A 25,755-nucleotide genomic window follows, 5' to 3' on the forward strand; every position below is an offset into this window, starting at 1 on the left:
GTACCCATCAATCCTAGAGTACCATGCACGAGGTGCCTGCTTAAGTCCGTATAAGGCCTTCTTCAATCTGCATACATGGGACTCTCTCCCATGCACCTCAAAGCCTTGAGGCTACTCAATATACACCTCTTCCTCAATCACCTCATTGAGGAAGGTAGTCTTCACATCCATCTGATGTATCCTCCACACCATCTCTGAAGCAATAAAAATGGCCGCCCCAATAGATTCATATCTAATGATAAGAGCAAATGTCTCCTCATAGTCTACTTCCTCCTTTTGGGAAAACCATCATACCACAAACCTCGCTTTGTACTTCTTGACACAGCCATCTACTGCCTGCTTGATCTTGTAGATCCATCGAGAAGTGACCATTGACTTTCCCTTAAGCCTCAGTATTATCTCCAATATTGTTCCTCATGATGGAACTATACTATCCCACCATGGCGTCCCTCCAAACCTACTAGTTTGTTGCCTCTTCAAAGGTAGAAGGCACGGACTCCTTGATGTTGCTCGTCAATTCCAAATAACTGGAAAATCTGCCTAGTGGTCTACTCTCCCTGAAAGTGTTGCTAGGATCCTCCACATGCTCCTCGACATCTCTCAATGTCTTCTCATCCCATCTTAGCCTCCTCCTGACAAAGCTCAAAGGAACATCTCACTCCTAGTCTAAAGGCTATGACTCTCCTACCAGTGTTGTTGGTCCCTGCACAACCTTCAAAGCCTTTCAATTCCTCTGCCACTACTGGATCTATCTCGAGTAACCTCCTAAAGGTCCTACCCTCCTCAAACCTAACATCCCTCCTAACCATTATCTTCATATGTCCTAGAGTGTAGACCCTAAGGCCTTTAAGTCTCACTATATCCAACAAAAATGCCCCTCTCTGATAAGGGCTCCAATTTAGTCCTCTTCTCTGAAGGAATGTGGATATACACTAGACTAACAAATATATGATGGTGGCTCACCTCTGGCTCTCACTCCTATAAAATCTTTCTCATAAGTCATGTCCTCCACTACCTTGTGAAGACCCCTGTTTTGTAGGTACACTATTGTGTTACAGGCCTCTGCCCACAAGAACATAGGTAGATCCTGATCATGGCCTTGGCTGCTCTGGCTATACTCTTGTTCTTCCATTCTGCCACTCTGTTCTATTGTGAATTCGAGGGCATTTTTAGCTTTTTTTAATTCCTACTTCGCTGCAAAAATCCTTAAACTTTTTGGAGGTATACTCACCCCCATTGTCTGATCTCGGGAACTTGATCTTCTTCCCAGTCAGGTTCTCTACAAGAGCTTTGAACTCTTGAAACAAACTGAAGACCTCATCCATGGCCTTCAAGAAGTAAATCCATGACCTCCTAGAGTAACCATATATGAGTGTCATAAAATAACTACACCTCGAGATAGAATCCACTGACATAGGACCACAAATGTTGGAATGAACCAAATGCAATGCACCCTTGGACCTTGACTACCTGCTAGGAAATTCTACCTTGGCTTGCCTGCCAAGCGTACATCCCTTGCACGCACCATCATGCTCTATACTAAACTCTGAAAAACCAGTGACCACCTCCTATAATAACAGTAGAGCCCTGTAGTGTAGCTGTCCCGGTTTCAACTTTTGCCTCTAAATACTAATGACATTAGACCAAGTCTTTGTCTTATCACTCTTTATTATTTTTGAGTGATCTCGAATTTAGATACTAATGACTTTAGTTAGACCGAAACTTCGACTCGCCACTATTTAATATTTTTAAGTGATCTCCATTTACTATTTCAGACGTCAGTGTCTACAATTTTACTTAGCACTATTTAGAATGATGAATGAGTAATCTAAATCAATGCATTTCGTTTATGAATCTGAATCTACATTGTGTTTATATCATTGATGTTGTTATGAATTTGCATGGAGATTGATTGTTATGGTTGTTGTTAGGATTTTTCATTTTTATTTTTATAATTTTAGAGACAGTCTCGTATGATCGAGACCACAACATTCCCTATCCCCAAGAATTTCCCGAAATTCATGGGGGTGTCTCCACACATCCACTATGTGCATTTCCCCACTCTTGTGTGGGGAAAACTTGGTGGAACATTGATAAAATCATATTCCACCCTAGCACTACCTTATGTTTATGATATATAATCTATGTTACCAGAAACGCTACGGGAGCATTCGTTTCCGAAAAAAAACGCAAAGAAAACGGAACGGTACGGAAAACGCCGTTTTGTACGGTCGTTTTCGTTTTTCAATACAGAAACCGGTTTCTCCAGAAACGAATTGTTTTTGACATCGTTTTCTGAGAAACGTTGTTCTGGTTCCTTTGTAATGCTGATCTCATTTTTGTAATGCTGGTCTCATTTCAATTGGACGTTGAGCAGAATAAAAAAGGCAAGATTGGTTTTCCTAGAAATGTTGCTAATGTTGGTTTTAATGTAACGTTGAGCCCAATTTAAAAAATGAAGGTTGGTTTTGTGGATAGTTTTTAGAGGCGGTTTCATGGTCTATTGTACTTAGTCTAAAATTTCTTAAACAAAATTGTCTATTTAGAGATTTTGTTTGTTAAAATTATATTATTGGGATGTGTTGTCTATTGTTATGTCATGTTTTTGTTATGTTATGTTTTTTAATGTTCTAATTATTTTTTCTTAATTTTTGTGTTAGTTTATTTAAAAGTGTATGTAGTGTAGAGTTTTTTTTATAGTTTTATTGTATTTAATATTTAAAAGTTGTTTTTTTATACAAAACTATAAATTTAAATGCACACAGTTACATTATATATTATTTTTATTATTATAAAGATTAATTTTTATTATAATGAGTTAACAATAAAGTCTTCCTTTTTTCTATGCAAAATGTCAGTGGAGGGAGTAACACTTATTCCTATAGTAAGATAGTTGAAGGTAGTAATAGTTCTAAACAACCCTCTACTTTTGGCTCAATTCCCCAATCCCAATGGAGCTCAATTTAATCTTCACCATCCTATTACCCACTAGGGAAACTACATCCTAGTAGTTGCTTACCAAATACTACAATATAGCCCAAATTTGAGGTCCGCTCAAATAATATGGGAGAATATACACATGATATGTGAGATCATGTACTCATCAGGAAATTTCTAGGGATATGGCCTTCAAAAAAATCCCACTCTCACTAGGTCCAAATCAAGTGGAAATGGAAAGGTCAAATCAAGCTTGAGTTCAATGCCAAAGGTTTCTTCACTATTAGAGGATCAAACATGGGTATTTGAGAATGAACTATGTAAGCAACACAAGCTTTGTTTCTCACTATGAATATTCTAGAATGGTCTATGTGAGCAACGAAAGCCTATGAGCAACTATGTATGAACCACATTATTGGAGAATGTGGATGATGTGTGCTTTGTTTTATGTTTTTCACATTTTTCTTGTTTTTTTCTCTCTCCTCGTTTCTTGAATGCGAAACCTCCAAACTTCGTTTCTCGTCCCGTTGTCGTTTCTCGTTTCGTTTCCGGTTTCTCGTTTCTGGTAACATAGTATATAATTGAACAAAACTGCAGCAACAGAAAAAAGCCCGTTAGAACAAGCATACCTTCTTTGGATTCAAAAGATATTCATACAGAGTATCCTCGCCCCAAATGACAGCCTTGTTTTTGTTGCCTGCAGAATAAGAATATCCTGCAGTTGTGCCAGATTGCCTGCCAAAGAGCCCATGCAGATTTGGCCCTACATCCATTCACAAGTTCCAATGCAGCAGTATAAGTGTAAAGATTAGACACAATAAAAGGTTGTTTTCCAGAAAACGGCAGTACTGCTTTTTAATATCAAAGAAGAATGTAGATTTTGACAAACTTGCAAAGCAAGTTACATGGGAAAAGGAATGCAAATTTGAGAAAAATGAATTAACAAGATTGGAAAAAATATATGTAGGGATCAATATAATCATAAGACCCCAGCTAAAATTCCGATTTTGGGGTTATATTCTCCATCTTGACCAGACCCGAGAAAGCAATGGCGAACGCTCGTCTTGCTAGAATAAGCAGAGGAAATCCCTAATCAGCCAATCGATAGCCACATTGAAAAGCTAACCAGAGTAGACCCCAGACAAAAGAGCACCATATGCCCTTTTCCAGATCGTAAGCTAATTGGAGAAAAAACACAAATCAAAAAAGAAAACGGATTGGAGTTACGAAAATTCAGTCTATTGAGCATGCCTTGTTTGTGTCCTGCACCCTTGTCAACCGTATGGCATTGCGCGCATTTCGTCTTGAAGATTTTCTCTCCGGCCTTAGCGTCGCCTGGAGGAGCCTCCGAGAAGGTCGCCATTGATTAATGTTATTGATACTTTGATTGATTGAGTCGATCTATCGATCCTCTGCACGGGAAACACACGCACCACTATCTTTCTCCACGAGAAAAACAAATAAATGGTTAATTATAAACCCTCCTCCATGCCCACAGTATCTTCTCGCATCTTCCCTTTCCCTGATTTAGCGCTTGTCGATTTTTCCACGATGGCTTCGTTGTCCACGTGGTACAATCCACACTTTTTCTTCAAAAAAGTTTCATACGTGGCATGTGCCCATTGGTTCAGGGAGACTGATCATATACGCGTCACTGCTGGCAAATTGATCGGTTTGTTCCAACTTTTTACCGCCACGGACTTTTTAATTTGCGGAATCGGGTAGAATTCTTATAATATTGGTAATTTTTGAAAAAATATATATATATATATATATATATATTTTTTTTGAAAAAAAAATTAATTTTTATTTCGAAGTTTGATAGAAAAAATATGGAATATATTAAGCAGATAAATCTTATAATATTGATAATTTTTGAAAAAAAAAATATATATATATATATATATTTTTTGAAAAAAAATTAATTTTTATTTCGAAGTTTGATAGAAAAAATATGGAATATATTAAGCAGATAAAGAAGCAATCTGTTTTATAAGTTATTTTTAGACTTGTGCATGTTAAAATAATTTATTTTTTTTATATATTTATATTTTTAATAAATTTTATCATTAAATATTTTGATTTTTTAAAATATATATTATTTTTATAATGTATATTAGTTGGGGGCATTTAGATCATCGTAATGTTTTATTTATTTTTATAGTAGACACTTTTACGTAAATCATCTTATTATGTAATATGTAAATCAATTTCAATTTAAATATAATTTAATACAATTTTTAAACACTGAAAAATAATAATAAATAAATATTATCTATTAAATTTATAATTAAAATGATCGAATTAAAATTTCATATCAAAAATATTAAAATGAAAAATCTATAAAAACATTAAAATCATTCATTTTTAATCTCACCAAAATTCATATAAAAATTCTCATTTGAAAAGTTATAAAAAAAAATCAACAAAATTTATATCCAAAAAATCATCAGAAGATTCCAATTTGAAAAGTCATAAAAAGGTGGTACAAATGATTGTACTTTAATTAAAAAGGACTATCTAATTATAGAGTTCAGGCTTCTGTGGATCTTAAGCATAGGAAAGCTAAGTCTTCCGCTTTAGCTGAACATGCTAAGAAAACCAATCATCATGTTTGTATTGAATAGGCTAGTGTTATTGCTAAGGTTTCGCATTTCCATCATCGAAAATTTAGGGAAGCGCTTGAGATTGAAAAGAGACCAAGCAATCTCAATAGAGAGGATGGTTGGAAAGTCAGTAGGTGTTGGGTCCCTGCCCTCTCTTCCTAGTCGGTTTTCTGTCCTCTTTAGGTTTTTTTGACTTTTATCTTTATTTTTACTGATTTATTTATTTATATATATATATATTTCACTGATATTATTATATTTATTTAATATTAACTAATTTATTTATTTTTTATTTATTTATTTATTTATTTTTCACTTTTTATTTTTATTTTAATTTTTGTTTATTTATTTATTAGTTTTTATTCGCGGATTTATTTATTGATTTATTGATTTATTTTTAAAGTCCTTTATGTGATCTCATCATTATTATTTTTTTTCTCCTTTCTTTTACTTATTTATTTAATTTTCTCATATTTATTATTTCTAGCAGCCTATTTCTTCTGGTATTTTAAGGTCCTTTGTGACTATTTTTCCATTTTAATACCAATTAGCTTATATTTTTTATAATACTTATATATTGGCACCCATTTCAATTATTTTTATATATTGTATAATACTTATAAATTGGCACCCATTCCAATTATTTTTATATATATTTTATATTATAAGGTCCTTTATATAACTAATTTTTCCTTTCAAATTCTAATCAACTTATATTTTTAACTAATTTCCTAACTAACATAACATCCTTTGATTTTCTTTATTATATTCAGATATTATAAGGTCCTTTATACAACTTATTTTCCTTTTATTTATTAATTAACCTATAATTTTTAATAATACTTTTAAATAAAATTATTTTATATATTACTTTATATATTTTTATTTAGGCATTTAACTTATTCATATATTATAAGGTCATTTATTTAACTAAATTTCCTTTTAAATTATTAATTAACTTATAATTTTTAATAATTATTTCTTGAACCAAATACCCTTAATAATAATTTATTTATTTTTATACTAATTAAACTAATATAATAATTTTGACCCCGGTCCTAGAGTCAAACTAGCCGTTGGTCAAGTTAGCTGTTGGAGGCTCCACTCAAACTATGAACCACACTAGTTGGTTCGAAAGGCCTCGACAAATGATATTCCATGTGATTTTCGCCAAAGAATCTCTCTCAAAGAAAGACTATCTAAATTATCTAGGCAATTTTTAAAAATATGAAATAAAAATTTAAATTTATTTATTTATAAATTATTTAATTTAATTTTAAAAAATAATTTAAATGATTTAATTATTTATATCAAAATTATAATGAATAAAAAATAAGAAAATCATATTTATTTTAATATTTTAAATAAGTTAATAATAAAGAGAATAGGTATAATACATGTTATTAAAAACAATCCGAACCAAGACCCAATGACCCATAATTTTCTGACAATTAACATAAAAATGACTTGTTTTTAATTATAAGATCAAATATATTTCAGCATTTCAAGTAAGTTGATTTTTTTTTTAATAATTTTCATTCTTCCAAAAGAAAGATGCACTCATAGTGCATTGTAGGCATAAAGAGAGCAAGTATGATAAATGTTTACGGTATATTATCCCAAAAAAACATTAACCAAGACTTGGTGAGCCATAATTTTCTAATATTTAGTATAAAAAAAAATACTTGTTTTTAAGATTATATATATATATATAAAATCCTGCATGTTGTTCTTGGATGGGCCACAAACCCTATTCCATATTTGGACATGTATATGTATGTGCACGCAAAAAAAAATTGAATCTTTTATCTAAAAAAATCCAAAATAAGAGTAAGAAGCAAATTTATGCAAGCTTGAGATATGTCCACTTATATGACAAGCATAGAATCCTCATAAACTTGAAATTGTGAGCAACCATTTTCCCTTACATATGCCAACAAATTTTTGCATGCTAAATATTTTGCCTTGTTATTTGTACCCACACCAAAATCCATTTTAACATGATAAGAGAGTTCGGGATAAAAAAATATAAAACAACCTCTAGTGTTATTTGTTGTGTCAGTACCATCAAAGTGGAGTCACCATCAAAGAATGTTATGGCTTTATGCAATCACAGTTTGTCTTTCAAGTTAGTTAGACAATTTCATTAATCTCATTACCCGAAATCAAATTTATTCATAAAATATGAGGAAGCACGAGGAGAGCTTCTTATTGCAAGTTATATAGGATATGTTAGGTGTAATGTTAAAGAAGTGAAAGATGAAAAACATTTTCTTAATTTTATATTTTTTTAAATTTATTAATTTATCAATTCATAAAAGTGAAAAAAAATTCATAAAAAAATTTCAAAATTTTTAAACCTAATAACACTATGTTAAATCAAATTAGTTTTATTTTGTTTTTTTTTAAATGTGTTTCATGGAACCTAGAGATTACAAGACAAATTCCCCACATACTAGTAACTGCTACATCCACAAAAAAATTGTACCAAAAAAATTTACCTAAAAAATTTATCATTTATTCTTGACTTAACCATAAAACTTGACCCCAAAAATCATGAGAAAATTAAACCCTTAACGAAAAAAACTCAAATAATTGAGCCAATCCTAAAAACTTTATTAAATCAAATTAGTTAATTTCATTTATTTTTTTAAATTTTGCATGTTTTTTTTTTAAAGTCTAAACTATTTTTTTTATAATAAAAACAATTTGATAAAATAGAATAATCAGTTTTAGTTTTTTTGTTATAGTTTTATTTTATAGATAAAAATTGGTCTTTAGTGGGCAAAAAATATCACTTTAGATGTAATCCTACCTACCCGGGTAGTTACGAGAAAAAATTGTTACCCTCCCTCCCTACTTTGAAAAATATAAAGTTTATCCTGCGTTTTCTCATTATAAGTTATTTTTTATTTTTATAACTTATAAATAATTTATTTATAAGTTATTAACTTGATCACGTGTGATGAAAAACCTAAGGTTTACTTTCAATACCATTATTGAAATAAAAAATAGGAATCCAAAAAAATCTCCCAAATATATTATCTAAAAATAATCATTATTCTAATCTAGATGAAATAATATTAATTTCTAACCTATAATATAATTATTAATGTCGTTTTTTTTTACACATTTTATAATATATATACATTTGTAACATTGCTATCAAAGTTGTAAACCTAAAATAAACTTTTCTAGTGTTTAATATTTGGTTTAACCATTTATGAAAAGCTTGAAAGTTGTTTTAAGTTGTCATTTTTATTTTTTATCAAAAATAAATAAATATTCAAATAATATTTGAGATGTTACTGTATTGAAAAGTATTTTACACTTAAATATAATATAAAAAAGATGATGTAAATGAATAAGACTTATAGTTGTTATGCAATATAGTCCTTGTATCTATCGCTATAGTTATTTAAGTGACTAAAGGTTGTGTGGAGTGCGGAGAAAATTTTGCACAAAGCTTTTCGCAAAGTAAAAGCTTTTCACACAGCAACTTTCGTACAAGCTTCCTCCGCATAGCTATTTCTACACACGCATCTTCCTGATAGCTTTATCTGCACAGTCATCTCTGCACAACTTCTTCTGCACGCGCTTCCTCCGCACAAAGCATCTAGTTAACATGAGGTATTTGGTTTGCGTTGACAATGGGGCGTGGATAATGTGGCGGTGGAAAATAAGAGACTTCTTGGCACAAGTAGCTATGATACATAGCGTTGTTAGGATATGCTAAAATGAGGGTGCTCTTACTGTAAGTATTGAGACTATAATTGTTCTAAAAGAGAAGCTTAACGCTTCAAATGTTGATTCAATTTAACCATATTAATTAATAACTTAATGTTATTGCTTATAGTTGGCATTCAACTACACATTACTATACCTTTTAATTAGTTTGATTGCAGTAACCTAGAACATTATAAAAATTGAATCATTGTATAGAAGATTGATGTGCGGAAGTCGACACAATGAGTTGAACTTTCGCACAATGGTAATGTGGATGCGGAGGACTATGTCTTGTAGGGGCCACCAATCGAAAATCAACTTGGGAATATCAAGTTGAAGTTAAACTCTTAAATATTTAAATATTTCAAGCTTGGAAAACTCCCAAAATAATGTTTTTGTTTTGGATCTGCTTGCATAATCACACATAAATTTAAGTCCTTGACACATTGAATGCTGCCAAATCCCACAGTAAATGTTACAACTGACCATAGTAAATGCAAATTGTAGGAGCATTGCATCTCTCAAACGCAAGGTCGTTGCTATACTCCCGACTACAAATTGCAGGCATGGCATCACCCTCCTACAGACCAACCAGAACCCACTAGACTAGCCCACAATTTTTCACCGACATAATATGTTTTCCCTATGCCATTGTGTTTGTCCCAAAAAATGTATAGAGAATGCGAAGGATAGGGTTTTGGTAATGGCATAACAGATCACTTTTATGGCAATTTTTCTAAAATTAGGCATATGTGCGGAAATGCAGAGAAAGTCCATTATGCAGAGGAAACTTTCAAGCACCCACATGTATGCAAAGGACCCCCATTTTTTGCAATGATCCATATTTGTTGTTTGAGTAGTCAATTGAGTAAAGGTTGAATTGTTCTGGAATGCAACGAACTTGTAACTGCATCAATGTCCAGATCATTAAGTAGAAGCTTTGTTTATGGTTATCTTGCTAAAATTAGGCACATGTGCGGAAGTGCGAAGGAAGTCCATTGCATTGAGGAAGCTTTGAAGCTTTCATTGTGCGGAATTGTGGATTTTGTACCAAAGGCTTTTGTATATTTTTTCTCGAGGAAGCTCGGAAGCTTTCATTGTGCGTATCACCAGACTCGTTGAAATCTTTTACTACTAATATTTAGTATTAAATAATCCATATTTGTTGTTCACAATAGCACTAAGGCAAGCAGTGGACCGATATGATATTTTTGTTAATATTTTAATTATAAATGTGTTTTTATTGCTAATATTTTAGTATTAAATAATCCATATTTGATCTTGTAATATTTTAATTATAAATAATGTGTATTTATGTATTCTTGAATATCAGCAGTTAATTGAGTAAAGGTTATGTACAGTCCGAAAAAGTTTAGACCACTAAGCACAAGCTTTGTTTATGGTTATGTTGTTGAAATTAAGCAAATGTGTGGAAGTACGGAGGAAGTCCATTGTGCGGAGGAAGCTTTCAAGCTTTGATTCTGCAAATGTCTGCATTCCACACTAAAGCCTTTTGTAGATTTCTTCTTAGAACAAATGTGTGAGTGTTGAGTCTGGCTGCCGAAAAGTTCAAAGCTAACGTATAGTATCAGTTTTCATTTATCAAATTTAATATCACATATTATACTCATTATTTGTGTAGTATAACATTAGTGTTTATAAAATATTTTATTACATAATTACGATAGATTTTTAGTAGTTGTAAGGGGCAATGCGAGATCAATGAGACACAATCGTTGAAATCCAAGGCCTGCTTGAAAATGGTTATTGCCAGTTAACTATGTAGAGTTCTATTGCTATTAGTCAAAAACGTTAGTCATAAACCTTCAATTCCAAAAATATAAAAAAGGCACTAGCACATAGCCCGTACGCTAGGTTGCAAACGAACTAATAGTTATGTGAATCGACCTGATATTGTCTCTTTAATGCTAGATTCAATCTAGTTCAAATGTAGTTTTTTGACTAAATAGTTCCAGACTTATTTCTATTATGTTGTGCCTATATGAAAATGCAACATGAAAATGGATATTGTTATCCAACCATAGTTTTGTGGTGATGTTTAGAGAAAAATGGTTTTTGGCAATGCAATGATCCTACAGATTTTTCAGATGTTGAAAGTTTTGTTAGATTGTTGCAAAGTTTACAAGCGAAGCTTTTGTTGCGCAAAAAAACTTATAATGGTTTTGGAATGCTAGTTTTTAGCATAACACAAAACGACATAAACCATACGAAGTTGTAAATTGTTACCTAATTTACTTATTTCAGTGAACAAAGTTCATTTAATATTTGGATAATACGACAAAGGAAAAAAGGCATTCAAGTGGTGAATTGACATCTAGGATCTGAAATTACTTTTGCAAAGTAAAATTGGTCAATAACAAGGCAAGTATACATAGTAAATGTGTTGGATACTCGTTAGTTCAGTGAATAATTATGGAAAAGGCTTTTATTTTTTGACAAAAGAGCTATAGTTAATGAGAATAGAATGTGGTTTACGATATTAATAAAATAGTATTTCGATATTGATTTCTAAAGCATGCAAGACAGATTAATCATGAAACATACTCATTCGGATTAGACTATGTCAACTTGGAATTTAAGTAAAATGTATATGATTTAAACTAATAGATTTTACAACAGTCTTTTCTAGTTAAAGATTAGGAAAATCAGTACTATCCACACTGATAATGATTATTGGCTAGTGGATACTATTAAAATCCATAGTAGTTAAATGTCGTTTTAGAACTTAGATGTCAATTCACCATTTAGATGACTTATTGCCTCTGACGTATTATAAATATGCTTGATGCATGTAAAATCAATTTGTCAATGTTCATTTTGTTCTAGATTGGTTAGTAGGTTATAGGTAATCGATTTGTTTTATTGATTTGACACTGTTAAGTGTTTTAAGGTTTTGCTTTATAATTTATATATATATATATATATATATATATATATATATATATATATATATATATATATATATATATTTGCATTTGTTACTAACAGTGAAGAAATGGCCCAAAGAAACAATGGCAAGGGCACAGAGGAAGAGGTACATGCAAGGAGCGAAGATATCTTAATGCTCAACCAAGATATCTTAATGCTTAGCAAAGATATTTTAATGCTAATGGATAAAATACTAGAACTTCAACAAATGCTTAGGCATCTAGAAGATGAACTAGATACTGTAAGAACATTGTTAGAAGAGCTATTGCAAACGAGGGACAAATGAATCGTTCTCATTTCTAGCAGCATAATCAGTACAAGCATTAATGCGCATAAATAATGGTTAATTAGTAAAGAAAACACTACCAATTTTTTTTATTTGTTGTTGTATTTGTAATATTCTTGACAAAGTTAAAGCAAAAAAACATATCAAACTACTCTGGATTACAGATCTATGTATAAATACAATATGTCTTATAATTTAAATCGTAATCTTGGTTATTCGGTCTAGAAACTCATTTCAGCTGTGTCTGGTAACAAATTATTTAGATATTTGTTTAAATCTTGTATGGAATAGTTGTTTAAATAGAAAAAAATATCGAATTGGTCGACACTATAAACAATGTAAATCGTGATTGTAAAGTAATGTCACTTAAAACTACATTGTAACCAACTTGTAATATTGCCTAAGCAGTTATAGAACTTGCAAATTTGATAAATCAAGAAAACAATGTAAGAAACGACACTGCAAAAATGCAAAAAACAACATAGCATGGTACAAAACATAGAGTCAGAACAAAAATAGTTCATTGGATTACGTTTATGTACAATGTCATATTAGCATTTGCATTGGTAGAAAAAATCATATTGTTTTCTCTGATGATTACATTGTTAATCTTGTTCCCATGAGTATAGTATATTGATTGATAATGTGAAATCAGATCCCAAATATCGAGTAAAACGAAAGAGTTGTTCAATAAAAAAAACATTTCTTGAATCAGAAACTTTGAGGCAATGTTAGTATCCCTCGCAATGCAAGGGACACGCATTGTGTTGTTACTAAATTGTTTAACAACGTAAACAAAGAAACTTGTCATTGTATGCATACAACTACATTTTGATGGTTTATCATAAATGTACCATGCATCTCGGAGTTGGTCAAGATTTCAATAATATCTGTTTTGTCCACACAGTATTTGTCATAGGAAATTTGTCATAGTGCAGGTAATACTCTTTATAGTTCAACGCCCCTCTGAATACACTGTTTTCTAGTCTTGCCACTTTCATGTATGATGTCATTTAAGTGTTGAAAATAAAGAAAGCCAAAGTACTGCTTGCAAGCATTGCAATAAAGCATACTTTTGTTCATAGTTCTAGTAGTTGTAATTGGAGTACTGCATCTGGTGCATATAGTTTCGAATGGGTTCGTGTATATGGTAACCACTCTCAGGTATCCTTGAAAATGTTGTAAAATTGATATAGAAAACATACGCTTAGTAACATGAAATCAAATGTCTTTTTTATTTCTTATTCTTTATCCATGTCTATTGAAACAATATGATATAACTTACCGTGCATATTCCACTTGGCGAGGAAAGCAGATTTCTTAAACTGTTAGCTTTATTTCCCATGTTCAATGCACATATGAACGTTGATTATGAAGTACAAAAAATATTTCTTATTTTTTAACTATATTTTTTAGCAAGATCAACGGAAAAACATTTTGTTGCAAATCTCTTTGAATTGAAACACATGCTGAAACAAGTTTATCGTGTACTTTAACCTGTTACATATGCAACACTTGTAAAACAATACATGAAAACCGTACAATAGATGAAGAATGATTTTTCCCCGAACATTGGGATATACAGACCTACGCATATGTAACTTGTTTTTTATTTCAATGAAAATTGGATTTTCTAGTGGGAAAAAAACAAACAGATGGATAATAACTTCATAATAATAAAACTTTGAAATAAAATAAAGCTTATTGTAGCATTGCCATGTGTCATTGTTGTTGTCTTTGATTTCCAGTGCATATTGCGTTGTTGTTTGTGTTATCAAAATTCCAATAGCTACAATTGTGCCTACTGAAAATGCATCGTCATTACGTGACAAATTTGTAATCGTCGTGTTTGGAGAAAATCGGTACTCTATACAAACAGGACAAATGTTTTCTACACTGCTAAAAATATTTAGACAAATAGTTTTTTCACAATCACCGCTATCATATTTGAGCTTTGGAAGAATTTTCAAATCTTTAATAGAAACACCGACATTTGCAACAAGCTTTGACTTATGTTGCTCAATTAATGATGTTGGCACAAGCAATGTTATTGTCATTTCCGCTTTCTTATCCGTTAAGTCTGCATGAAATATTGTTTTTGACTTATTTGCTTTGTCTAAAAATATTTTATATGTAACCAAGACAACTCCGTGAAAAATCTTTCCAAATATATTGTTACTAATATCTTTGAACAACAGTGCGTAGACTCGACCTCTTTTTGCCTAGTCATGAGCATTGAATTGAAATAATTTTTTTGTTTTTTGTTTTGTCTATTGCAATATTTGTTTTTGTGGTATTGTTCATTGTTATCTCTATACTGTCGTTGATATCCATTGTGACATCATTCGAATTCGATAACTTTTGCATGTTCACACATATTACACTGAAATTATTGCTCAAAAGGACATTATAATTGAAACTTAGTCAAAAATTTTAAGGAATTTAGACTTCTGTGATCCATAACATTGTTTAGATAATCTTCGGCAAAATCACATAACAAATCTTTTGTCGACGCGTTTCGAACCAACCAATGTGGTTCATCGTCAGGACAAGTTGATTTATCTTATTATGTTTTCATTAGTCAAAATTGTTTAATGAAAACATAATAAGATAAATCAAAATCATTAGTAGTGTACAAAAATTCTAGATAGATTTTAGTTTTAGAAAATACAAAAGTTTTATAGAAATGTTCAAAGTACGCTTTTCCTTGTAATTGTAGTCCTGGATCTGAATCTCTAAATGTCATATGTTTCCTAGAAATTTAAAAAGTTTTCCTTTTAGTTATAGTACATTAAAAAAATATGGGCCAAAAGCGGTGGGGGCTAAAAAAAAAAAACACACACACACACACAATTGTGTTGTGTAATGCAAATATAATCAAAGTACAATAAATAAAATAGAAGAGTGCCTCTTAGAAGAGTTACCATTGTCCTTAACATTATATGTTCTGCTTGTATTTATTTCCGCTGCTATGACGATATGAGTTAGTTTAAATATACATAAATAAGAAAAATAAGAATTTCTAATTCCATAGCACTAAAGTACTTCAAAAATAGCAAATTAAATAGTATTTGGACTTTTTATATCATTGCCATAGGACTATAATGTATATTATATAAACGTTATTAGTACTTGCATATAGAACTAATCGTACATTGTTAACCTGTCAATAATGCTACATGTTTTGCACTTTCATTCTAAATGATAGTCACTCACGACATGCAACTACTGGAACATTACCATACAACCTAGACGAGGATTCTATTTATAACTAGCTCCTCTAAAAACTAGTTTGACATGCATTCGTAATGTGTATGCTGAAAAGATTGCATGATGAACACCTGACAAATGCTTCTACGAACAACACAACCAAAATTAGTTGCTAGTGTTGTGACGTTAGCAAATAAATATTAAACATATGTATTAGATACTTAACAAAGTTGGATTGTGTTGTCACTGCTACAACACCCTCCAAAATTTTGCTATATTCAAATTTTGGAGCCTACTTTATGTCATGTGAAGTGTCACCTTTGGTCGTCAAGTGTTGTTTTATGTTTTTACACATGTTTCAAGTGTCCATGTCCCTTCCTAAGTGTTGTTAGATCATCAAGAGTAGCAATTGTACACTTTGTAGTCATAGTACACTTTCTAGCCACAAAACACACTTATGTGTCACAACTGCACATACTTTGTTTGTTGGACTTGGAGTGTAATGCCCCACTTAATCTTATCATGCAAATTTTATTAATGTTTACATTATTTGAAAATATTGAGAAATATTGGTGAATACCTTCAGTTAAGAAACTGTAAATTTTATTTATTGATGTAAAATTTATTATTTCTATTATTCAAATTCCCAACTTGTCTTCTCAAAATTAATCTTGGATAGGATATGGTCTCTTCCATTATTACCAATTTTATATTCATCTCACATTCCCAAATGTGCTCTCACATTTACTTGAGAGAAGACATGGTCCTCTCCAATTAATTACCCAATTTTATATTCATATCACATTCCCAAATGTACTCTCACATTTACTTGGGAGAAGACATGGTCATCTCCAAATAATTACCAATTTATATATTCATCTCACATTCCCAAATGTACTCTCACATTTACTTGGGAGAAGGGAAGTCAACTGTAAGGATGAGTGAGAAGTTATGACGTTAATGAGAGGTGGTTGAGGTGGAGAAGGGAGGAGGGGCATAGAAGGGGAAGGACGAAGGGAGAAAGAGGGATGTTGGGTCTGGCTTTTGGTTTTGGTTGACTGTGATTTTGAGGAATTGAGAGAGAGAGAGGAAGGGAGTATTGTTTATCTTGGTCTTGGACACACACACTACATCTGATTGGACTTGGGCTTGGAGAACCAGGGAACCTGTGGAGGTTTTCTAGGCTAGGAACTACTTCCTAGTTGGCTGGGAGGTAAATCCAGTCGGTAGTCAAGAGGAGCGTTCCAGCAGGAGCAGTAGCTCAAGGGCATCTCCACCGAGCCATCGATACAAGTATTCCTTTATGCATAGATTACTCATGTAAGTGATTGAAATGAAATGTTCACTATTAAAATTGTAGGGATTAGTATTTAAATGGAAAATTATCATTTTTTAAATGTCTTGTAAGAAAATAAACTATTGCCTCTTATTGCATTTAAATTTAGAGAATATAGATCTGTTAGAAGACCCTCGGATGGGACCTTACATGGAGAATGTTTGCGAATTGGCATTTTGATGTATATTTATTAGTCTTGGGTCTTGTCTAAGTTTTACTAATGATTTGATATGTGTTATGCATGATCTTTCTCCTAACTTAGTGTGTTTTTCCATGTTTCATCCTTCCAGACTTAGACATTTTTCCTGACTTTGAAAGCTTACCCTCTAGGCCAGGAAGAGCACACAACATACTTCCAGGGCTTAGTGGAGACCCTCCTTGTTAGTTAGAATTATGTATTGCACCTAGATGAGTCCTTTCTCTCCCTCCCAGTGCATAACGCATTTCTAGTCAGCATACCCTCTTGTGTATTTCTTATATCTGCACCCTGTGCCAACCTTTGTCTTTGTCTCTCAGTTGAGCGCACTATGCACTTTTAGTGGGAAGTGATGCCTTCCCTTATGCCTTGAAAGTGTGTGATACACCCTCTTTGTGGCCCTAACCTTCCCCCCACACATAACACATTTCCAATGAACAATCATGTTATCTTACCTCTTGTAAGTGTGCCTTGCACCCTTCAAGCCTCCTACTCCTCCAAAACTATGCATGGACCAATATTAGTGATTAATAAAGCCCTCCTTTGTGTCTTGCAAGTGTGCCTTGTGCCTAAAAGGCCTCTCCCTCTCTCCTTTGCACATCGTTGAGCCATAGTCAGAAAATTTTCATAAAACATGATACAATAGGATGTTTTTGAGCTAATGTTTGCTTGCCATGAGTGATCTTCATCAGCAGGTGTTCAAGAAATCCTGGCAAGGATATGTGAGGAGATTTGGCAATAAAGGTTTCCCGAGGAAGAATCTCGAAGACAAAAGGCACAAAGGTACCATGTTGTGATAGTTGAAATAACAATGGATTCTGATAATCAAAGTGACTCATGAAAACTCCATAATCTCAAGAAACCCTTTGGAGGGTAGAAGGAAAACACAATGCAAGATTTGTTACCAGTATTGAAGACATAGTGGTAGTGTTGTCACTTTTTAAAGAAATCCATGTTACAAGTCAATGTGGGTCTAAGTCATCAATGTAAATGACTTGTCATGTTATCATCACATGATGATGTAATGTTGGAAAATATTGTAAATGTAAACATGTGGAAGTCCAAGAGTCATATATGGACAAAAGAGTCACATAGAGAAGTTTGAAAGTCTCATGGAGGACAAAAGGTCACATTAGAAGTCCAAGAGTCATGAGGAATATGAAAGGTCATTCCTCTTGTTATAAAAGAAGCTTCATTACTCAAAGAAGGGACTTTTCACCTTGGCTTCTCCCCCTAGGAATTAGAGAAAAAATCATTCTTTTGGAGAGAAAAGAATGACTTAAGGCTCTGCTATTGGAGCTGGTAGTGTCTCATTGTATCAATGTATCTTGGAACTTTCACTTAATAATTTGAAGCTCATTGAGCCAACACACTTTCATGCATATATCGTGAATGTAATAAGATTATTCATTATATGTTTGTGGTGTGTGTTTTGTTCTTACGTACTAAATAAATTGAACTAATTCATTGGATTTGGTGCTCATCTCATTAAATGTGTGTTGTAATTGTTTTAATTATCATTATGTCCATGCGAACTATTTCGTTAGACAGTTAACAATTCTTTCATATGTATGTGTGTGCGTCTTTATTGGAACAATACTAATACTTTTCTTCTAAAGGCTCACTATTCTTCCCTTATGGTGAAAGAATATGGATACATATTACAATTGAACATTTCATAAGGCATACTTGCTCATTCGAAAGTACATGTGTGTTGCTCTCTCATGCTAATGGTTACAACCAAGGCAAATCTTTAAGTAAATGGAAGTCGGGCCACATTTCCGGATGGCAAATGATGTGAGGTCTAATTGGGACTTCATATCGGGGACACCCCCTGTATGTCGGTGGGATCTAGCACTGTCAAAACACTGGTAGATAGAAAAAAATCAATAATAATAATAATAATAATTGAACCTCGTAATTCATGTCAAGGAAGTGGTTTCGAATTAAGTAGGAAGAAATGGTGTTTAGAAATGCTTTGCTCAGCCACATTAGGGTTAAGGTTAACAACCAAGGTCGACCTGCCCTCAGAGTCGTGGGATGGGGGTCCTGGAGTAATGGTAGCCGTTTGATGTCATCCGAGGGCGGCAGCGGCGGCACCTTACTGGAAAAGGACGAGGTCACAGAGTGTGTTCTTAGTGTTGTTAAGAGCATCCCGAAGATCGATCCTTCCAAGATCACTGCGGCCGGCTTCCTTCGACCCACAGGCTGGTGCTGGCTTCCACAACAATCTTCCTTACCATTCTGCACGCGCTGCCGCTCTTGCGACCTCCATCGGCAGTCCTCTTCACCACTCTGCACGCGCTCTCCACGACACTCCGCAGCGACCCAAGATGCTGCTCAAAACCAAAAAATGCAGCCTCAATCGATCCCTGCGTGGTTCGATCTTGCCACGGCCACCGATCTCCTCCACGGAGCATTTATGCAAAGACAAAAAATGCAGCCTTCTTGCCCTCACACAGGTCGGCGCAATTTTCCGCCAAGCCCTCACGCCGATCTGCAAATAAAAAGGTGCGTAAGTCTTAACGGTGAAGATCCCTCAGATTTCATCTCTGTCGTAAGCAAGCAGCGGATCTGCTTCTCGAACTTGCCAGATATGCTTGCAGAGGAGAAATCCCCTCCCTATCATCGCCATGGCAGATCTGCTCTCGGACACACAAGAGGCCCTAGCACTGTGTCTAGGCACTTCTTTGACTCCTTTCAGATCCAAATTTCTCAACCTTCAGGCAGAACCATCCTGCAATGGGTCAGTTCTTCAGATTTGGTGCTGGATCTCAAACTGGATCTAGAACGGCGGATTGGGATCCCTTCAGGCCTTCAGAGACTTCTCTTTCAAGGTAAACAACTTGAAGACCTTCTTCCCCTCTCTTCTTACAACATTACCAGAAACTGCTCTTTGGTGTTAACCCTTCGTTTGAGAGGAGGTGCAGCGGGACAGTCATCCTCTGCTCCTCCTTTCTCTTACAAAGATGCAGTACACTCTGAGAACCCCAAACCCCCAGAAGCCCTTAAACCTAAGCCTTTTTTGGTTGACAAGATAGAGGAAGTTCCCTCTGTTGAAATCACCCATGAAGGTCTTGCAATCCAACTTCAAGATTTTGCAGAAAGAGCCATCATTTGCAGATTTAACGAACTGTGGCAGCAATCTCAAGATCTCTATGCATGGATCCATGCAAACTAGACTCATCATTGTAAGATCAGTTTTTGTTCAAAAGGATACTTCATTGTTCTATTTGAGGAGAGTAAGCATTATGAAAAGGCTTTAAAAGAAGGCCCTTGGTTCATGGGAACTACAGCGCTCTTCTTGACTCCTTGGTTCCCAGATTTTGATCTAGCAACTGCAGTCATTACCAGGACACCTGTATGGATCAGGCTTCCAAACTTACCTGCCCACTTATGGCATTGTGCAGTCTATAAAGCTATAGGAAACACCTTGGGCAGTTTCCTTATGGGAGATTACTAGCGGGATAACAAAGGTCTCTACACATATGCCAGAATATGTGCAGATTTAGATTTGAGCAAAGGACTTCCAGAACAAATCAATCTCAAGATCAACGACTTTGTCTGGACCCAGACACTGGATTACGAAAATACTGCATTTCGTTGCCGCTATTGCCACCAATCAGGGCATCTGCAGAACTCCTGCCCTTTTCTCTCGGCAAAAAAGAATAAGGATAACCTCTCCAAACCCAAGTCCAAACGATGGGTTCCATGCTTTCCACCTCCAGTTGTGGATTCTGAATCCTCTAGCTCTGAAGATGAAGGTAGCGATGCAGAATTGGATCAAGCCCCTCATTCTGTGGTCCCTTCCACCGATGGTCCAGTGCATTCCTCCGATACAGCGATCGCCCAGAAACATGTCCATATGACCTCCTCCTCTGATTCATAAAAGGAGGGCCCCCCTGTGGAGAACACCAATCTTTGAGTTGTTATTGCTCATTCACCCCAGGATGGTTGGGTCGAAGTCAAAAAAAGGAAAGGGAAAAAGCTTCGTGTTGAGGCTTCTGCCCATTCTGGGTAGAAGTCAGTCTTTTTGCTTCCAGCCTTATGTTGTAGCTTCTTGCTTGTTTCACTCCTTCTCCGGAACCGAGGTTGATAGTCCTATCATTTCCGGTTGCCGGTTTTCTGTCTCTCTTGATTGTATCATCTTGTACCATATTTTTGATTAATAGAATTAGTCCAATTCAAAAAAAAAAAAAAAAAAATAATAATAATAATAATTAATTGAAAGTCAACAAATTTTGATTATGAATGTTTAAGTTTAATGCCTTCCTTTAAAAAACAAATAAAATAATCAACGCCACATGTTCCTAAATGTTTAATTTTTTTACATGGTTCGAAATAAATTATTGGTTGGTAAATATGAGTAATTTCATTAATTAAATGAAACATTAAAGCTATAGTTTGAATAATTCCATTACCATTGTGGAAATTTGTAAAAGTAACAATCATTTGTTACTTAGCTCCACAATCGACTCTAAGAAATAAACCTTAATTAAAAATAGAAAACACATATGCTTCCAATATAACACAAATGCATATGTGCTGCATTTCACAGCAAATTCATTGTGCATAAAAATTTCACATATTAACATTAATAGTTTAACAATAATTTCCCTATGCACCACCCGTTCTCCTGCACAATGAAAATTAACAATATTCATCATTATGTTCTACTGCACATACCTTGTCTTGTTGAAAGAATCATAGCTTTAAAATCAAAGCTCTATGCAACTAATCTCTTGCACATACTTCGTACTCCACACAATAAAAGCTCCACACAAAGAAAGATTGTAACATTAATTTAATCCCTGTCGAATAAAGTTCCGTATGCAACCCCATTCTCCCGCATATACGTGGAGCGAATGATGGCATATGTGCGGAAAAATGGAGGTGAAGACCAAACAATGCTTATGCGAATCAATTTCTCATACTATTCCTCGACCAACTAATTTGAGACCCATTTCCATTACGATGTGCTTATATGAAGTTGCAACATGGAAATGCATATTCAGTTTGCTTTAATGGTGATTTGTGAAGTACTTTTTAGTGTTAGTTTTTGATAATATTCAGAGCAAGATGATTTTGTCGCGATGTAATTATTTATGTTTCTTCGATTAGTGTTTTCTTGTTTAGAAATATGGGCCACCCAAATGCGTATTTCAAAGCGCGCTCCGCAAAGTCTATTAATAATAAAATAAGCATTGTTCTTGCGCCAAAGTGCTAACGAAACTTTCAAGTTTCATTGTATAGACTTCCACACTTCGCACAATTTACCAATATCAAATTGCAAATGTACTAACTCCAAAAGAGTTGAAAACACATTACAATTAAAACATGCCTCTGCACTTACGTTATTCCATAGAAATTTCATAAATCCTTTATTCCACACATGCATTTGTTCTCTACATAGCCTCTACACATGAAAAACCACATCCGCGCAACTAATTTTGGACTCAACAATGCCCTTTCGTTAGTCATTGACATTTGAAACTGATATTAATAAATGTGGGTCCCAAATATCGTAGGCAAGAAGCATTCATTGCGAAATACATTCCTAAATAAGAACCAAAGAAGATATTTATATATTTATTATTTTAATAAACATTGCACAAAGCATTTGTTCTCTGCAGACACTACCTCTGAACATCTATTATCCCTCTTGCACCTCCCTCTTTCCGCACAAATTATGCACATGGATTTGTTCTCTGCATAACCTCCAGACACGCACAACCACATTCACATAACTTTGTCCGCGCAACTTATTTTGAACTCAATAATGCCCTCAATCATTGGCATTGATACGTTGTGAAATACGCCCCTAAATAAGAATTAAAAAAGGGATTTGTATATTTATTATTTTAATAAACTTTGCATAAAACTTTTGCATAACATCCACACGCACAACCACCTCCACACAACTTTGTCCACACTCAATAACACCCTTCAATCAGTCATTGACATTCGAAACTTCACACACACTACCTCCGAACAACTAACTCTGCACAACCACCTTCACACATCTCCTTCTGCACAACTACTTACGTAGTTGCGAAAAACATTCCTAAATAATAATTAAAAAAAAGACTTGTATATTTATTAATTTAATAAACCCTGCACAAAGCTTTTTTCACATTCGATTTACCGCACAACACTTCTTCTTCACACGAATTGTAAACACGACTTATTTAGCACCCCCATCTATGCAAAACAAACCCAGATCTCCCACACATACTCTTTAATAATATCAAATGGAGACCTGTTCAGTGCCTCCGCCCCTCCCCGCCCTCCATCTATGGAAAAAAACTTGCAACCACATCAATTCTCGCATCATTGAGCTGAGCACTAACATAACATTGTTGTTGTTGTTGTTGTTGGTTTTTTTTTTTTTTTTTTTTTTTTTTTTTTTTTTTTTTTTTTTTTTTTTTTTTTTTTCTGAATAAGACTATGCTATTATATTACAAAAAAGGCAAAAATTACATCATCTTTGGTACAACAGAGCCGTAGCTCTGTGATTCCTATCGAAGGACTGACAGTAAGCTCAGGAATGATCATCTCCAAAATTACATAAGACCGACACTTGAACCAAATCGACATTCATGAGACCGACACTGAACAACTGAAACACATAAAGACTGGAACAACTATGGATAGCCGTCACTGTAACAGATAAGGACAGAATTACATAAGGACGAAGACCGGACACATATAAGATAGCGGTGAGAGCAGACAGTGAAAAAATTCCTTCTTCAGAAACCTGAGGCGAACTGCAGAGCGAACTAGTCATCATCAGTGGTGTGCACATCTTCCTCCGCTTTGCATCTGGGAATCTTGTGGATGTCCGGTTCGGTGAGAATGTCACGCTGCACAGGTTCACTTGGGCCTGCCCCAGGGTCTGGGGAGAAGCTGTCTTGAACAGGGCGCAGCATGTCAATGGCGGGAACTTGCATATCTATTGTAGGAGCCAACCCAGGAATCCGCGGAGGGCTGGCATGAATAGCATCATCTTCACCTCGAGGATTGCTGCAATGCTCCACCGAAACCGTAACAAAGAAAGTTGAATTAGACAGAGTACAAGGAATACGATATCTCACCATGGGATGCTCTGAGTGCCCACAGTCCATAATCTCTCGGTGTTCCGCTGCTCTGCCTCTGCCAACTGCCCGTCCCCTGGAGCGCCTACGGTTGGAAGAGACCTCGATTGAGGAGGAGGGGGAGGGGGCTTGCCTCTAAGACGAAGCCCGCCCTCTGGAACTCCCGCGCCGGCTTATCAGTCATTGACGCTCTCGCTGCATCTCTAAATTGTGTGAAGAGCAGGTATACCCCGTCGCAGCCTCCCTCGGAACCAGAGAATGAGCACACACCACCTCCGAGCACTCGAACCTTATGCCAGTCAGCGGGAGATTGACAGAGATGCCAAACATCCCCGAATTGTCCCAATAGCAGGAATACCCCCTCGCAACCTCCCTCAGAACCAGAGATTGAGCCACCACGACCTCCCTCAGAACCAGAGCATGAGCAAACACAAACTGCGGGAGAATGACAGAGAGGCCATGGCTTTGTAGCGCCATTTTCCCGTTACCAAGAAGGGCAGTAAATGCCGAAAGGACCCGACTGCCATTAACCAACGCCTCCGAACTTAAATGCCTCACGCAGCAAGCCCATATGCTAAGCGTCCTGTTATACGTGGCTCGTCCGGGCGGACACCTGCCCTCATGACGAGCCCCTGACCTGTTAAGCATTAAAACCACCCGCATCCGGGAACTAACATAACATTGTTATGCAACTGCATGTCATACAAATTGAAAACACAATTTATTTAATATTGCATAATAAGAGTATGAGTTATAGCGACTTCATTGAGGGATATGCTACTAAATAATAATTAAAAAATAGATTTGTATATTTATTATTTTAATAAATAGATTTGTATATTTATTAATTTTATAAACCTTGTGCCAAGTTTTACTTGAGTGAAACTTTCACTCTGTAGGTAGCCCCGCACACCTGCCTGATTACACAAGAAATGCTCTGTAAACTACTTATTTCTCTTGGGAAAACTTGATAATTACAATAAAGGTACTTAAATTTTGTTTTTTTTTTATTCCAAATTGAGAAATTTCATTCACACTAACAATAAGGTTCATTGCGAACCCAATTCAATATATATGAAAAAAATGGTTACCACTTCGCAGTGTTATCCAACTTGCCATTATTTCATAGCATTAAAATATTAAATATTAAATCATGATTTTCAAAGCATTGAAATATTAATATTAACGTGTATTTTCAAAATTAATACAAAATGGTTCGCTTGGGGTAGCTCAATTGGTAATGGTCGTGGAAATGAAGTCTCGCCGAACTGGAAGTCTTGGTTTCAAATCTTGTGCTATCCCCTCGATCGGGGTGAGAAGTTGGACATAATGAAGATGAAGTCCTACCAAACTTACAAAAAAATAATACAAAACGCAAAGCTTTGAAGCTTTTGTTACGATTTTGAAAGCATTAA

The 25,755-nt window shown here is 34.5% G+C and overlaps 1 protein-coding gene across 2 annotated transcripts in view; it reads right to left on the reverse strand.

The window, feature by feature from the left end:
• The window catches only part of LOC149141555 (cytochrome c-like), a 49,661-nt gene extending 45,215 nt beyond the window's left edge, over nt 1-4,446 (reverse strand). Inside the window, exons 1-2 of one of the 2 annotated variants that reach the window (XM_089447832.1) lie at nt 4,189-4,446; nt 3,567-3,700 (exon numbers count right to left, since the gene is read on the reverse strand). In XM_089447832.1, coding sequence (XP_089303958.1) covers nt 3,567-3,700; nt 4,189-4,300 — 246 coding nt within the window. In that variant the 5' untranslated portion in view covers nt 4,301-4,446. The remainder of the gene's footprint in view (nt 1-3,566; nt 3,701-4,188) is intronic. The other variant, XM_089447831.1, reaches the window with a different exon arrangement.
• Between the last annotated feature and the right edge of the window lie 21,309 nt (nt 4,447-25,755).

Source organism: Pinus tabuliformis, chromosome X, assembly GCF_031772625.1.
Source record: "Pinus tabuliformis cultivar Carrire ecotype Pingquan chromosome X, CPIR1, whole genome shotgun sequence".
Lineage (NCBI taxonomy): Eukaryota > Viridiplantae > Streptophyta > Pinopsida > Pinales > Pinaceae > Pinus > Pinus tabuliformis.